The sequence below is a fragment of the Saccostrea echinata genome, unplaced genomic scaffold (assembly GCF_033153115.1).
Source record: "Saccostrea echinata isolate AGI-Se365-2 ecotype Australia unplaced genomic scaffold, CSIRO_AGI_Sech_v1 ptg000030l, whole genome shotgun sequence".
Classification (NCBI taxonomy): Eukaryota; Metazoa; Mollusca; class Bivalvia; order Ostreida; family Ostreidae; genus Saccostrea; species Saccostrea echinata.
The window spans coordinates 8,341,537-8,357,466 of record NW_026889779.1 but is presented as its reverse complement, the minus strand read 5'-3'; the positions used below and the strand labels follow the sequence as shown (position 1 = coordinate 8,357,466).

At 32.6% G+C, this 15,930-nt stretch overlaps 1 protein-coding gene across 1 annotated transcript; it reads right to left on the bottom strand.

Moving 5' to 3' along the window:
* Positions 1–621: 621 nt before the first annotated feature.
* Positions 622–15,619, bottom strand: LOC133197210 (TNF receptor-associated factor 2-like). The gene is made up of 10 exons (XM_061333125.1): positions 15,542–15,619; positions 12,947–13,131; positions 10,079–10,160; positions 9,864–9,962; positions 9,367–9,525; positions 8,330–8,404; positions 8,153–8,218; positions 7,166–7,606; positions 3,857–4,109; positions 622–3,589 (listed from the first exon to the last, which is right to left on the bottom strand). Exons 2-10 carry the CDS (start codon positions 13,108–13,110, stop codon positions 3,321–3,323), a joined length of 1,608 nt encoding a protein of 535 aa, XP_061189109.1. The 5' UTR covers positions 13,111–13,131; positions 15,542–15,619; the 3' UTR covers positions 622–3,320.
* Positions 15,620–15,930: the final 311 nt, after the last annotated feature.

Genomic DNA, 15,930 nt, shown 5'->3' with positions numbered 1-15,930 from the left:
AAATGTCTGAATTGCCCATGTACCTTGTACATATAAAGAAAACAATGATAGATGTGTTCATAGATTGTTTACTAAAACCTTACATCAAAAGAATATAATATAACAATCACTATGATCACCAAGAACTTGCTAATGAAAGGCTAAATAATTAGAAACACATATTTTCCAAACCACAGTACTAAATTTAATGGTTATACAAATTATGAAATACAGTTATTGACTGGGTTTGAGGGCAACATACGTTTTGTCAGACCCAAGAACCACACTGTTTGCCTGAGGCCTAATGGCCTCAGGCAAACAGTTTGGTTCGAGGGGTCGGGTCAGAGCCTAGTCAATTAATGTTTTATTATACCTTTCACTTATTTGACATATTTTCCGTCGGCTTCCATGGTGTAACAGTGCGGTTTAAACTCGGTCAATACCGTTAACTGTAGAACACCAAACGAATGCAAATGATATAATTGATCTTGCCCACAGTGTGACGCAAGCGGTCCAATATCTCAAAGGTAGGTCCAATATATCACTTTGTGGTCAAACATCCATTTTTTTTTTTTTTTTTTTTTTTTTTTTTTTTTTTTTTTGACAATTCAGTAAAGCGTTGGAAATGTTAGACTTTTTTAGGGAAAAAATTTAAAGGTTAAAAATTTGTAATATTTAACTTAAGTGCCCACAAGTAAGAAAAAAAATACACACAAACAAACTATTGCAACACAATAACCTTAAGTTAAAAAAGATATTGATAACTTTCTTAAGCCTACAAGAAGCAACAAATTAAGAATAAACCTTTTAATTATAAATAGAAGAAAATGACATAAGTGTAGCATGTTCTGAAAAAGTTAGCCATAGCAAAGGGGATCGAGAATATGCCATGATTTATTATACACCTGTTTACTGGCTATGAGCCTCAGGAAATAGTTGCGGTCTTGGGGGACAATAAACTTGCTACTGTCCAAATAGTCACTATAAATGTGCTTTATTATATCGAGGCAGACTTTTTTGTGTCCCATCTTGATCCGGATAAACCAGAAAAGTTCCAAGATAAAAAGCGAGGAAAATCAAATGCTGCCGGTGAATAGTTCGCGGACTATTTCACCAGGGGCAAATAGCACAGAAACTATTTTACAATAGGGGCTGTTTAGAAAACAAAAATATTGCAGGTCTTTTAATCATATTTTTATGAAGAAAAAAAATTTACAGAGGTATAATAATAAATATCTATTGTGATTTTCAGTAAAGAAGAGTCTCTATATTCTCTATATAGAGAAACGGTCAGCTTAATCGATATCATCTCCTCCGAAAAATATTGACGGTCAGTTAATTTTTACTATTGGCCGGCAAAGAGTTTTCCAACATTTTTATTGATTTGGATTCTGATCAGTATATTAATTTATTTTGACGCAATGATACTGTCTCGACTTCCAAAAATAAAAACAAGAAATCACACTTAAAAACCTAAGGAACACAATCATTTGTTAGCACTAGTCTACAATCAAATTGCAGATAATGCACCGATACAAATTATTTATTTAAAACAAAATACTATTTTATTGATTTGTTTTCGTTTCATATAACAATTTTCAACTGTGTTTTCGGGCAACATTGATTACGTCAGCCCCTCGGGATAAAAAATATTGCCCTCTGCTCCGCATCAGGCAATATTTCATCCCTTGGGTGCTAACATAATCACTGTTGCCTGAAATCAGTCAATATTTACGTATCAAATTATCTTTTAGAGTATCACTTAGAGTATCACTCTTCAGTGTACGCTTTATCCATGTTCAGATAGATCAAAGCAAATGCAAAGAAGCATAAGTCTGCAATGAAAAATTCTTATGGAGGTAAGAACTGCCACTACAAGAAATATGCATATGATGAGAACCTCGAAATGAAATTTTTACAATGACTAAATGAATACTACTTCTAAATAAAATCCTTTATATAAAGTCCACCCTCTAAATGATACATTCACAATGAGATGAGTAAGAACTATATTCAAATGAAATAATTCATAATGAGAATTTACAGTGTCTAGATAAATATCTGGCATGTAGTCTAGCTCCTTGAACAATTCAAAGAAATAAGAAATATGTTTTCAGTCAGAGTACACATGTAGGAGATAATAAGAGTCTATCTTAGATGACTTCAATATGGCAGTTCCTCATAGTCTCAAATAAAAAACTGTATACACATTTTGTATTCTGTTCACTCCGTATTTTCTAAAAAAAAATTTGGAAGGTAATTTCAGTGCCATTGAATTCAGTCATTATAACTACAATCCCTTGTGTTTTCACAGTTGGGCCATTTCAAGTTTTTTCTATGGTTAGTGTTTATGTGCGCTTTGGTTTTTGACACCCCATATCAGAAAAAAAAACAAACAAACAAAATCAGAAGTCCTGAAATTGTTTATTCTGGTCGAAATCACTGAATTCTGTCAATTTCTCTAAATATTTGTCTACAATATGTCATACTTGGAATACTGTAAGCATTTAATACCTTGATTTTGCTGAAGAATAGATATTTCCACGAGAAAAAAAGATTAATGAAATCAAATTCTTTGAATGACGTTATTTTTATGACTATAGAGCTTGTGTTTCACTTTTTGGGTTGTGTGTTTTCTGCGAATAGGTAGGTAGGTATTTGAAAGATGGGTGGACGCTAAACATAGAAAAACTTGCAATGGCCTTGTGAACTAAACATTGCGAAATCACAGAAATTGTACAAGGGACATCCTCCTAAATGATGAAACATCTCATGATTTTCCATTGCAAGCAACATTCCAGTCTATTTATTTGAATAAATTTACCTAAAAAGTCATTCAAAAAAGAATTTTATTTCTTCACTATTAAAAAGCTCAAAAACTTGTGATCAAGAGCACACTCCAACAAGAGATGGCTCACTGCACTTTTCCACCCCACAGCATTAAAAAGCCAATATACTACCCACTATAAATAGACTACATGTACCAGATTTCAATAATACATGTACTTGTATTTTTCCAGATTGTATGAGGGGACTCTGTAGTTTCAGTTTTTTTCCATCATCACAATATCTTGATCAAGGTGTAGAACTTCTCATGAAAATTATCATTAAACATCACTGTATACGTGCAGATAAATTTTTCTGACAGGCTTATCTACAGATCTTGTTTTCTTTTAAGAATTGTAAAAAAAAATATCATTTATGGTGGGTAGCATATTATCTTTCTCTCTGTGCATGGCCAGCCCTAATGCCAGTTTTTCTCTGAGCTTTGGGGTAAGCTCTGAGCTGGAAAGTGATGCTATGATCTTGAAGCAGATTTTAATTTTATTACTATTATCGGATTATCTGCGTGGTTCTTGGACATCTACTACCAGTTTGATAAACATTGTGTCATCCTTGACATAAGCTAGACTAGGATCGTCCAGTTTTGAGAGGGGGATAAAGAGGGGACAGCCACTAGCGATGTTCATTTCTGTCGTGGGTCGCTTAAAGGAGCTGCTGTTGGGATCAGGACGAAAGGAATCCACCTGATGCTCCTTGTTGTTTTGATCCAAAAGCATAAAAGTCACACGGTAAGAGAAAGGCCACATCAGCAGGGCATCAAAATTACCTGAAAATATTAAATATTGTCTTTATGTATCCATAAAACTCATTCTTAATACAGATATGTTCGTAAGAATACACTGACCAGAGGTATTATGTACATGTAACATATCTTTATGTAAGGGACCCATTTACTATAGTACTCAGTCAATTAAGAATTGTTCATTAGTTTTCGATACCATTTCAGTACAATTTTCAATATTTCAATTACAGAGTGCTTACTTCCTGGTGAGAAATATACAATTGCAATGTACATGTATATGAGACAACTTACCTCTCATGACAACAAAGAAGATGGACATGTGTGTGTTCTTCCCCATACCGTCTCCATTGGGATACAGTCTGGCACACATCTTGTAGCCATTCTTGTTGGTGTAGAAGATGGGGGAGTATAAACTTGTGACCTGGTTACTCTGGGCCTCAGATCGACGCTTTCCCCACTCAGAGATCTTCCAGATTAACGTCCCGTCATAAGTTGTCAATTCTAGTGTCTTGATTCTTAGTTCCTGTTCCGCTAAAGCAACATCCTTTAGAGAGAAATCAAAGTTTACAATTAATTTTCACAAAATTGCTTACTTCAAAAGCTGTACGAAAATCAAGTTACTAAAATGACAAAGCATAATTATTCAATTTATTGAACTGATCAAATCCTGTTCTCAATACCCAAAGATACTCTATGAATAATGTATTCAGGAATGATAACCAAACCTAGGGAAGAGAAAATATACTGCCAACAAAGCATTTGCAAAATCTTCTAGAATAACATTGGCCTTTAAATTAGAAACTTTGTTCAATATTAAAGCAAAATTATCTAAAGATGCTCTAGTTGAGATACAAATAGTACTGCACCACCAGGAATGAGAACACACCCCAGAAAAGACATTTTATACAATTGAGTATGACAGGCATATAGATGGGAAGGTTGGTGTTCTTCACTAATAAGCTTTACTTTACTCTCTTCAGAAATTACATACTGTATGTGTACTTTAAAAAGTGGGCTTCATATTTTAGCGGCTTTGGCGTGGATAACAATGCGCTAATTCATGAATACCCTAAAAAAATCATTTATAAATACACAAATGTAAACTAGAAATATATCCATAGGACATGAATGCCCCGCCGAGGGTATATTAATAATGCAACATGAAAATTTGCATTAGTGTATGAAATTTGATGAGAATATCTTGAATAGTTTCTTTAAAATTGAAATTGAAATCTAAAAAGTTGGATGTAGATGATAAATTCTCACCAAATTATGCATAAGTGCATAAGCTTACATAAATATATCTTAAATGGTTTCTTTAAAATTAATCAAAATGCAAATTTAAGAAAAGGTCAGGGTCACAGGAAATTATCAGCATATTAAGTTTGATAAAAATATTTTGAATGGCTTATTTAAAACTGAGCTAAACACTAATTTAAAATAAATGAAGTTAAGGTCAAAAGAAAGGTCAAGGTCAAAAAATGTTGATGCAGTTGAAAAGGTTACATTAGTATGTTTAAGCATATGAAGTTTGATAAAAATATTATGACTGGTTTCTTTAAAACCGAATTAGGGTGAATTCACCATGCATCGGACACCCTCGCACTTCAGCAAGTTCTAGTGATATCGCTACCGACCAAATATTATCAAAATGGAACTTAACATGTAGTATGTGGTTAAAATATAAATTTTTGACACAATCGTGTCCTATTTATTAAGAAAATATCATTAAAACCCGATTTTTTCGAAATAAACCAATGTTCATCATGCATCGGACACACGATATTTAAACCAGAAAAATATTATACTTTAATCTCGGTGCTTTAAGATTATTGAAATCGAAACATTTTTATCTTTTATTTAAAAATTAACCTTCTAATTAAATTTAAATGACTATTTCGATTCACAAATGTGAAGAGATTTTAGTTGCATCACATCGCCTTAGACAGGCTTTACAATGCTAGTAATATGGCAACTCGTGCCTTTGTCTCGTGGGTTATTATCATCTAGTTTAAAGAAATAAATTGAGACAACTTCTAGTCGTCATATATCGATAATTTGTATTTTCACTGAAAACTTAGAGTGTCTATTTTCTATTTCCGTAAAAAACAGCTGTCATTTGGGTTTTACATGAAAATGGAAGTGATTACCCATGCATTGGAAAGTGTCCGATGCATGGTTAATTTGTGTCTGATGTACGGTGAAATAAACATACTAGATAAAAACAACTCTAAAAAATATTATACAAACACTGAGGTAAAATTTTTGAAAAATTTCTGTAAAATTATCAATCATTGACAAATTTTACGCAGGTCTGACCCATTCGGTTGACGTCTATTTAAAAGAACGACAACTCTAAAAATTGCAAAATCGAAAAAATTCTGGTTACTCCTCTTTGATGATGCCAAATATGACATAATTTCAAGGCCATTCTTGTGGTATTTTTATCACAACATGAAAATAAAAATCAGCATCATTAAAAAGTTTAATTCTTCACCTTTAAGACAGAAACAAGTTAAAACACGGGGAGACTCAGGTTCAATGAAAGTTTACTGCTTAAAGTTGTCCGAAGCAAGGTATGTGTCCGATGCATGGTTAACTCACCCTAAACACAAACTGAGAAAAGTGAGGTCAAGGTCAAAGGAAAGGTCATGGTAAAAAAATATTGATGCAGTTGAATAGCTGACATCATTATGTATCAGCATATGAAGTTTGACACTAATTGAAGAAAAGTGAGGTCAAGGTCAAAGGAAAGGTCAAGGACAAAAATGTTGATGCAGTTAAATAGCTTACATCAGTATGTATCAACATATGAAGTTTGATTATACTATCTTGACTGGTATCTTTAAAACTGAGCTAAACACTAATTTAAGAAAAGTGAGGTCAAGGTCAATGGAAAGGTCAAGGACAAAAACGTTGATACAGTTGAATAGCTTATATCAGTATGTATCAACATATGAAGATTGATTACACTGTCTTGAATGGTATCTTTAAAACTGAGCTAAACACTAATTTAAGAAAAGTGAGGTCAAGGTCAAAGGAAAGGTCAAGGTCAAAAAATGTTAATGCAGTTGAATAGCTTACATCAGTATGCATCAACATATGAAGTTTGATTTCACTATCATGAATGGCATCTTTAAAACTGAGCTAAACACCAATTTAAGAAAAGTGAGGTCAAGGTCAAAGGAAAGGTCAAGGTCAAAAAAACGTTGATGCAGTTGCATAGTTCTCATCAATATCTATCAGCATATGAAGTTTGATAAAAATATCTTGTATAGTTTCTTTGAAACTGAGCTTTGAACAGAGCTAAAGACATATGGAAGAACTGAAGGATGGAAGGACGGAAAACGGACATGACAAACACTATATGCCCTGGCCATATTCATGGCGGGGCATAAAAATATGAGGTGGACGTGTGTAGCGCTAATTCATGATTACGCCAACCACTCAATACCCAATGATTGCACTAAATTTTGAATACGTCAATTTATGTACACGTACAGTACATAAACATAAGTATAAACTTAATGAATTTTTACTGTGGTAAAATACTGATTAATCTATGCTGCTAAATTACCAATGTACTAAATTTGAACCCACCTTGAGTGAAATATTTCTTTCCAAGGCTCTGATTTTCTTTTCTTGATTTTCTATAACTTGTTTGTCTCCTTGTCTGTTCCTTTCCACATTCTCTATTGCCGTTATACAACGCTCAATTTCTCTATGTAGAGTTGTAACAATGCCTTCAAATGTCCCCGTTTTTAACTCAAGAGCCTGAACTTTTGCCCTTACCACATTGGAATCCCCATCCCCTGAGGTCCCCCCACCAGCTGGACCTGAGGTCTGTAAGGCCTGAATTTGCTGATCCTGTTGTTGTACTTTCTGTTTGAGTTCAGTTATGTGTGAAATAAACTGACCAAGGTCAGTCTGGACAACAGCAGACTGAAGTCTTGAGTTAAATTCCTGTAGTCTTTCCACCAGGGCTTGTATATGTATTCCAGGCTTCCTATCCAGATGTTCCACGTACTTGTCTCTGCTTATCTAAAGAGAAAAAATTTTACATAGAAAACCTTTCTTGCTCATCACAAAAGAATTCATGGATTGTCCTGTACTCTATGTTTGCTGTAACTGACCAACTGCTTCACCTAGAATCTTGTTTTATTACAATTTCAACAGTGAAATTCTGTGATTTATTTATGAATAAGTGATATTCTCTCACAATGTGAAAGGGTACCAAAGTGATATTCTGTCACAGTGTAAAAGGATATCAAAGTAAGTAAAAAATAATTTCTAGACTGTCATAAGATAGAGAAAGTAGCTAAACCAATAAAACTGTCAAATTCCAAAAAATGAGTTGCTAAAATCCATGTTACAATGTTTTCAATCTCACAACTGCTAAGCTATTTATGACATCTCAACCGCTAAACTATGCGTCACAGCCTATGACACTGTGTTAAGGCAGAGGGAAAATCAAAGTAAAATGTAATAAACAGAAAATTCAATATTTTGTATTTGGATGTGGAATTTATTCACTCATTTTTATATTTTCACTCATGTGAATATCCTCTATTTTCACAGTACACTTACATCCCCACAGTCTGGAAGACAGGGAACTTTCTGGTTTGAGCACTCTTTATCTATGTGATGCTGCATCTGTACAAGTAATGTATAAGTACATGTAAATTATGCAGATTTTTGTCCATACAAAATTTACATTAATTCTTTTCACTAGCATACATATTTAGTCATAAGCTCCTGAATTACCTTGTCCCTCTGTATTTTTTTCTTGCCACAAGAATCACATTTGATTGGGAATTTTGGACATTCCAAGTTATGTTTCTGTAAGAAAATGACAAGGAAAACCCATTTTTTAATATGTCAAGCAACTCAAACAAATTACAGCAAACTAATGAGGGAATTTATGTTTCCCACTTTAGGAAAGAAGTTTTAAGATATTAAATGTAGCTTTATACAATTTTTTACCTTGACCTTTAACCCTATCACCTAATAATCAACAGGGGTCATGTTTTAGTTATAAAGGTATTGAAGTGAATCTGGAAACCATTTCATACCACATATGAATTTGTGATCTTTACCTTTTGTCCTAAAAATAGGAATCTTCTATAAGTTAGAGTCATCAACAACTTAAGTTTTATTACAAAAGCTCAAACTGAATTGGAAAGCTATCATTTGAAAACCATTTATGCAATAATAATTACTCAGTATGTGAATTTTTAATCTTGGCCTCTGACCTTTTGACCTCAGAATAAAAGGAGTTCTTCTTTAATTTATATGGAGTTATGATATAAAATTTAATTTCAAAAGGTAAAGGACTTTTAGAGACTAAAGTGTACCATTTCATACAATATACATGTATGAATTTGTGACTGATCTTTCATCTTTCAGTCTCAAGGCAATAGGGGTCTTTTTTTATGTTAGCATTAATTACCTAAGTTTCATTGCAGAAGCTCTCAGAGAACTTAAGTTATCATCTGGAAACCATTTTAAGCAGTAGATGAGTTACTGACCATGGTCTTTGACCCTATGATCTCAACACCAATAGAGGTCTTCTTTATGTCATAGGGAGATATAAAATTTTATTCCAAAAGCAAAAGGAATTTTACGGATTTCATCCAGAAAGTAAAGTATTACAGACAAAATAATAGATAGACCCAAATTCATATCCCCCCTTTTAGAGGGAAACAATAATTATCAAAAGAAGAATTACATTATGTCTGTTCTTATATCAATATTTTTTTTTCCTTTAATGTAGTACAAAGCCACCCTCTAGTTTCACAAACCTCCACGTCCTCCATAGTGATCTCTGACTGGCAATATTTACAAGCCACCTTCCGTTTTGGACACTCCTTAGTCATGTGATCCTGCAGAGCCTGAGGTTCAATAGGCATTCCACACTGCTGACAAGGAACTGGCTTAAATTTACATTCTGCCATATGACCCTGAAAGCAAATCAATTAAAAGAAAAAGTTTACTTTGCATCCGTCATTCAGAGGACTAGTGGCTGCGTGGCTACTTGTCCAAGTGCAAGTTTATCGATTCAGATTAAACTTCTAAACTTCTAGATAACCATGAATTCACTAATTTTTGCAGTTTTTGTGGTATGAAGAGATCCACAAATTCATGTTCTCCTTGAAATGTTAAAATTTCAACCTATAGTCGTATGTTTTTTCTTCAACCATGAAATCAAATGCCCATAAACCAATATTTTTTTCCTTAATCCATGAAAATTTGACCTCACAAATATAAGTGATTTTACAGTATGACATTAATTTCTGACCTCATACTGCTTGAAAGTTCCTTTCCAAGTACATTTTGGGTTGATGCATTTGGCTGGCATGGCTCCCATTTCTCTTCGAACAGCATTGTCAGGAAACATCTATGTACATGTATATTAAAACTTCATTTGAGTCTTGCTACATGTATATTTAACAATGAAGTCAAAAACCAATTCTTTCGTGTATTTTTAATATAACCTGACAAGTAACAACTGACCTGATCCATTTTCAGTATACTATATTCTTCATCCATTGTTCCTTCTTCAATACAGGATTGGCATCTTACTTGCTCATTAGATCTGATTTGAAAAAAAGAGGCCCATGGGCTACATGCTCACCTGAGTCACTTTGGCCCTGCTGTTCTTTATCAGCAGGTTTTCTTTTTAAATTTCCCTCTTTAATTTCATAATTGACTCCATATTGTGGACCAAAATCTAGCTTTAAGGGTCGTAAGGGAGCTATGATTGAATCAAAGTTGAATCCAGACAACAATGGGATGCTTCAATATCAATACAATCAACATGATCCTGCTATTCTGGAGAAGATTTTTTTTTCTTGTACAAGAATTGGGTAAAATTTGGATTTTTTGATTTCAGCTCAACCCTAACCCCAGGGATCATAATTTTTTTTTTAAAAAATGATTCACAGCAACTAAGGTATATTTTGCTTATTGATATGATTTAGAGTGGTTTTTCCAGTCTTGAAAAGATTTCTTCCTATATGCATGTTCTCTCTTGCAAAACTCTGATCCTCAGTAGTAGCCTCCAACTATTCTGAGGGCTAATCTGAACAAACTTGAATCTGAACTACCCGAGGATGCTTGCATATTGATATGACTAATAATGGCTTTGCTGTTCATTAGGAGTGAAACTGTTCACCGCCAGTTTATTTCAGCGTGGTATTTTTTGTTGATTTGATACATGGATTTAGAACAAAATCTCCATTTGCGTTCGGTTCTCTTTTTGATCAGGATCGTTTTTCATTCTGGTTTGGCATTTGTAAAACAGGCTACACAGCATGATTAAACACTAAGTATTTTAAAAATTGTGATTCTTGAAGACTTAGAGTTTGTACAATAATCATTAACTAGTCAATCTCTTCTAGTCAATCTGCATGCAAATTAAGTTACTGCTTTTAGTAGTGAACCAAGACAAAAAAAAAACAACTTTGAATTTGTTTCCTTCAATCAAATGTATTGTATCGGAAATAACTGTACCATGACAGAATTATACTGTATGTATCATATTGTGAAAAAAGCATATTGTTTCATCCCTACTGTTCATTAGAGGAAGGATTTTTAAGAATGTTCCTTTATATTTCTAAGTAAAAACTTCTCCTATTGTGGCCCCACCCTACCTGCAGGGGCCATTATTGGAAAAAAAACTTGAATCTTAACTACCTAAGGATGCTTCCATATAAATTTAACTGATCATGGCTTTGCTATTCTTGAGAAGAAGATTTATGAATATTTTTTATTATACATATTCTTTCGTAAACTTTGATCACCTAATGTTACTACCCATGGGGGTCATGATTTGAACAAACTTGAATCTATACTATCTGTGGATGCTACCATATTAATATGACTAGTCATGGCCTTGCCGTTCTTCTTCAGAAGATTTTGAAAGATTTTTTTTCTTAAATATTAATATATAAAACTTTGATTTCCTATTGTGGCAAAATCCTACTGCCAAGAGCCATGATTTGAACAAATTTGAATCTACACTAAGTCTACCTGGGGATGCTTCCATATTAATATGCAATTAATAGCTTTGCTGTTCTTGAGAAGGAGATTTTCAAAGACCTTTTCTTATATATTCACATGTAAAACTTTGATTGCCCATTGTGGCCTCACTTTACTATGGGGTAGGGGGTCATGATTTGAACAAACTTGAATTTACACTATGTAATGGAGCTTACATATATATTTCATCTTTTCTGGTCTTGTGGTTCCTGAGATGAAGATTTTTGAAAGATTTTAAAATTTTCAGTAATTCTTAATTAATCTCCCCCTTGAAGAGGGCATGGTGGTCCTTCATTTGAATAATCTTTAATTCCTCACCCAAGGATGCTTTGTTGCAAGTTTGGCTGAAATTGGCCCAGTGGTTCTGGAGGAGTTGAAAGCATGACAGACAGACAGATGCCAAACACTCTTTGATCAGAAAAAATATTTAAGCCTTTGACTAATGTGAGCTAAAATTCCTTATAAAATATTTTGGTAAGAATGTCACAGGATACTAATCAATAAGAAAGGAAAATTGTAAGAAGATAAAATCATTAAATTCTATTTTATATTGTATCAATGAAAAAAAGTGAAGAAAACAGACTGTGATCCATTTCAAAAATTTACAAACAATACAAATCTGTGAACAGGGCATAAAACATGGACCCTCTGAAATTCTAGGTGGGATCAGTTGACTAGGAGTAAGCATCCCCTGTCAACTGTCACACCTACGATGAGCCCTAAGTAATGATCAGGTAGATGGAAAATTCCGTAGTCAGATTTAGTATAAAAACAAAAGGCCTAGCAATTGGTATAAAAAATGTCAGCCAAAATATGACCCAATGATAGGTTATATTTCCTAACAAAGTCATTATAACAACCACAGAATTACAAAATACTGACTTTAAACGAGGTTGCTGATATCCTTGTGATACCAACTTTTATTACAGTTCATAACCCACCCAAAATCATTTTAAAATCACATCTCCAATAACATGGTTAAATCTTATAACAATTCCATAGGTAATATGAAGTTGAATTTCAGAAAACCTTCTTATATACTATAAATGGTTAATTCATACAAATCAAAGTATTGGTCACGTAATGGTTATGTAATGGTATTCTTTTTTTTCCCAAATGACAATTGCAATTCTATTTTAAAGAAGTTAAACTTAAGAAACCTGTGTGCTATACATTAAGATGATGAAAAAAAATCTTTTCATTTCCATGCTTTTAACAGAAACACAATTTTTTGCATTATTAAGAGACAGACAATTGCATAAAAATACAAAATATTTTGAAAAAAATATATCATATTAATTCAAATTTTAATATTGATTTAATCAAATTGTAGGAATTTACCTAATAATGCTTTCCATACAGGAGCGACAAAATCTGTGACCACAGTAGCTCTGTACAGGGTCTCTCAAAATTAATGAACAATGGTTGCACAAAAATTTCCTGTCAAAGCTTTCATTGGTAAATATTTCTACGGGGTAGCCGCCTATTACTTGTGGTGATGCCATCTTAGTTCCCTTGGTAATCTGCTGAAAATTAAGCAGACAATGAGAGATTTGAAAGTATACTTTAGGAGATGAAAGATATTCTTTTATTATCATATTTTCCACAAGATCCAGTTTAAAGTTGGAATTCATCTCATATAAGCATCTGCATGGCATAGTTTTACAAGAGAATTTACCATAACATAACACACACATTCACCAGGAGAAACATAAAATTGAGTAATTGAATTAAATGATCCTGAATTTGATTAAAGCTATATATGGAATACCATATTAAAGAAAAAAAATGAGATTGAGTTTAGATAAATGTCATATATGTTATTTACGTTCAAATCAAAATAATTTTCACGGATTTTGAACTTGAATAACCTCATCTTTCCATAGTTAAATTGATTTTAAACTGTGTCTGTTAAATATTGCAGAGTCGGTAAATAAATTGGTTATTGTTTTAAATTTCTAATATCTTTGAAATGTGATTGATTTAAATTGTGTAATTTACAGGAAAGTCTTATCTTCATATAAAGTGATAAAACAAATAGAAAGATCTTTTTAATTTTAGTAAGTCTGAACTTATATAAAATACACCATACATGACTTTAAGATATTGATTCAAATTTGCATCTCTTTACTTTGTGGATAAGCAGAAATAAAAAAATTTTAACTAATGGTTGAAAACAAAATTGACTTAATTCCTAAGTACATGCATTGTATATTGATTGCAGCAATCTCTATGTATTAACATGTATACAACAAAATAGAGGAAATTTGAAATCTGCACATTAGTGCACAAATTTTTGTGTTCCAGTTCAAAGAATTCCCTGGCTACCACAATTCCAATGAAACATACAGACATTGTAATGACCAACAAATATAACATATGCGACCAAGATCTAGTTCTTGAAAAAATAATTGTGTTATCTACTTATCTATGGAAAATCTGGAACACTCTGGAATACTTATAATGTGCCCTATAAAAATGTCATCAAAATAAGCATATTAAAGTGTTGCTGAATGTAGTTTCTTTATACATATAAGATTGGGTGAGCAATCGATAAAATCCTTCAAAAGACCCCCCAAAAAAGGGCAAATATAAGCAAAAATTTGTATTCACTGTGAAAATACCAGCTTAAAAACTGGTTTCTACATTTTTTTAAATCTTAATTTAAAATTGTTGTTAAATAATGAACTTGATTTCTACATATGACCAATCCATCTTCCATTGTTTAAAAATATGGTCAGATGATCGATTTTTGATTTATTTTCATTAATATTCTGAATCATGAGTTATGTCACTTGTGTCTTTTTTGTATTGAGTAAACAGCTGATTGGACTCAAAGTAAAATGCATCAAAAATTTCTAAGAGGTTACTGAGAAATGCAGGAATTTAACAAGTGTAAACTAACTACAGGTAGTTGGATGGCTGCACTTTGCATCATCATGGATTTGAAAGGAATAATATTTGGAAATTTTCAGAAAATGAAATGATGACTTACCAATAATCTACTTGTACACAGGGTACACCTTCAGCTGATTCATGCAAGTTTACATATGGTCACAAAAGGCTTTTGGCAGTGCCCTTTGTTTAAGCAAAAATTGCATGAATTAGCCCAGATGTATGAAAATGTGACATGAATATAGTTCCAGTAAATAAACAATTTACTCTAACTCGAATCTTATGATATAAATATCACAGCTTAATTGTGGCCCTACATTAATTCAAGCAAGGGGATTTTCTTAAATTAGATATCTCATTGTACAGTGTAAAGCATTAGCATCTTTCGACATACGGCTGATATGCATGTTTTGGGTCAGAAGTCAGTTAGCAATGTCTTTGTAATCAAAATATTACTATACAAATCAGTCAAAAATCAGGGAAATGTTTGTAGATTTAAAATTAATGTTCCAATCTTTGACTTTTTTTTTAACTTACTATAATCACTCGATTGAAGTGAGAGGCTGGCTCAAGTTAAAGGCATCTCTATAAAGTATCAATCTTTTTTATTTTACCATACCAACAGCGAACTTCAGTTAATATGACTGCACTTCCACTATCGGTAACAAGGTCGAACAAATCACGAAGAACTAAACAGAACTGTTTCTAGAAGGAAGTGTCCCATAACTGCATACGATAATCAACTAGGAAGGTCAACACCACGACGTTAAATTACAATAATGAACGAGCAACATAAACATGACTATACTAGACTCACAGCTAAAGTAAATACAATGAAATAACTGTATACTTTTTAAAATCACATTCTTATATGGGTGGTTATGTTAGAAAAATTAAAATATATACTTTCACTTTCAATTCCAAACACGGAAAAGAGGGACATTTGATTATTAACCAATTTTGTTTTATTTATTGGAATATGAGTTTTTGTTAGCTGCAATATATTTAAAGCTTTTCTAAACGATACAATGACACAAATACCTATATAATTATCTGGCACCAAAAATAGAACTCAAAAGACAAAAGTCGCTCATGTAAAATGTAACTTCCGGAATGACATGCAGTGTGTTAAGTCGTACAAAAATATTTCGATTGTAACATCATCCGGCGAGGCATAGTATTGTTCCAAGTCAATTTTCAAAAGTTATAACATTTGAATGCTTTTTCATATTTTGGAAAACAAAAGACAGATAACTCTATAATTTTGGCAAAACTTGTGTTTTGTTTTTCATCGAAATTTTTAAAAACACCCCCCTTGACACAAAAATCATAGGGGCTTAATTGTCTTCCAGATTGTTGCATGTTGATTGTAAAAGAAATTAATACAATTTTGAATCTACTTTGAATACACTTAAAAGTTCTTAAAATAA

What these genes read in the sequence shown, in the direction of transcription:
- LOC133197210 (XM_061333125.1), bottom strand. Translation starts at nt 13,110, where the DNA reads ATGGCATCACCACAAGTAATAGGCGGCTACCCCGTAGAAATATTTACC. An exon ending in TCACTATGGAGGACGTGGAG is followed by an intron (nt 8,405 to 9,366) that starts GTTTGTGAAACT and finishes ATTTTCTTACAG; the next exon opens with AAACATAACTTGGAATGTCC. An exon ending in GTCTTCCAGACTGTGGGGAT is followed by an intron (nt 7,607 to 8,152) that starts GTAAGTGTACTG and finishes TTTTCTCTTTAG; the next exon opens with ATAAGCAGAGACAAGTACGT.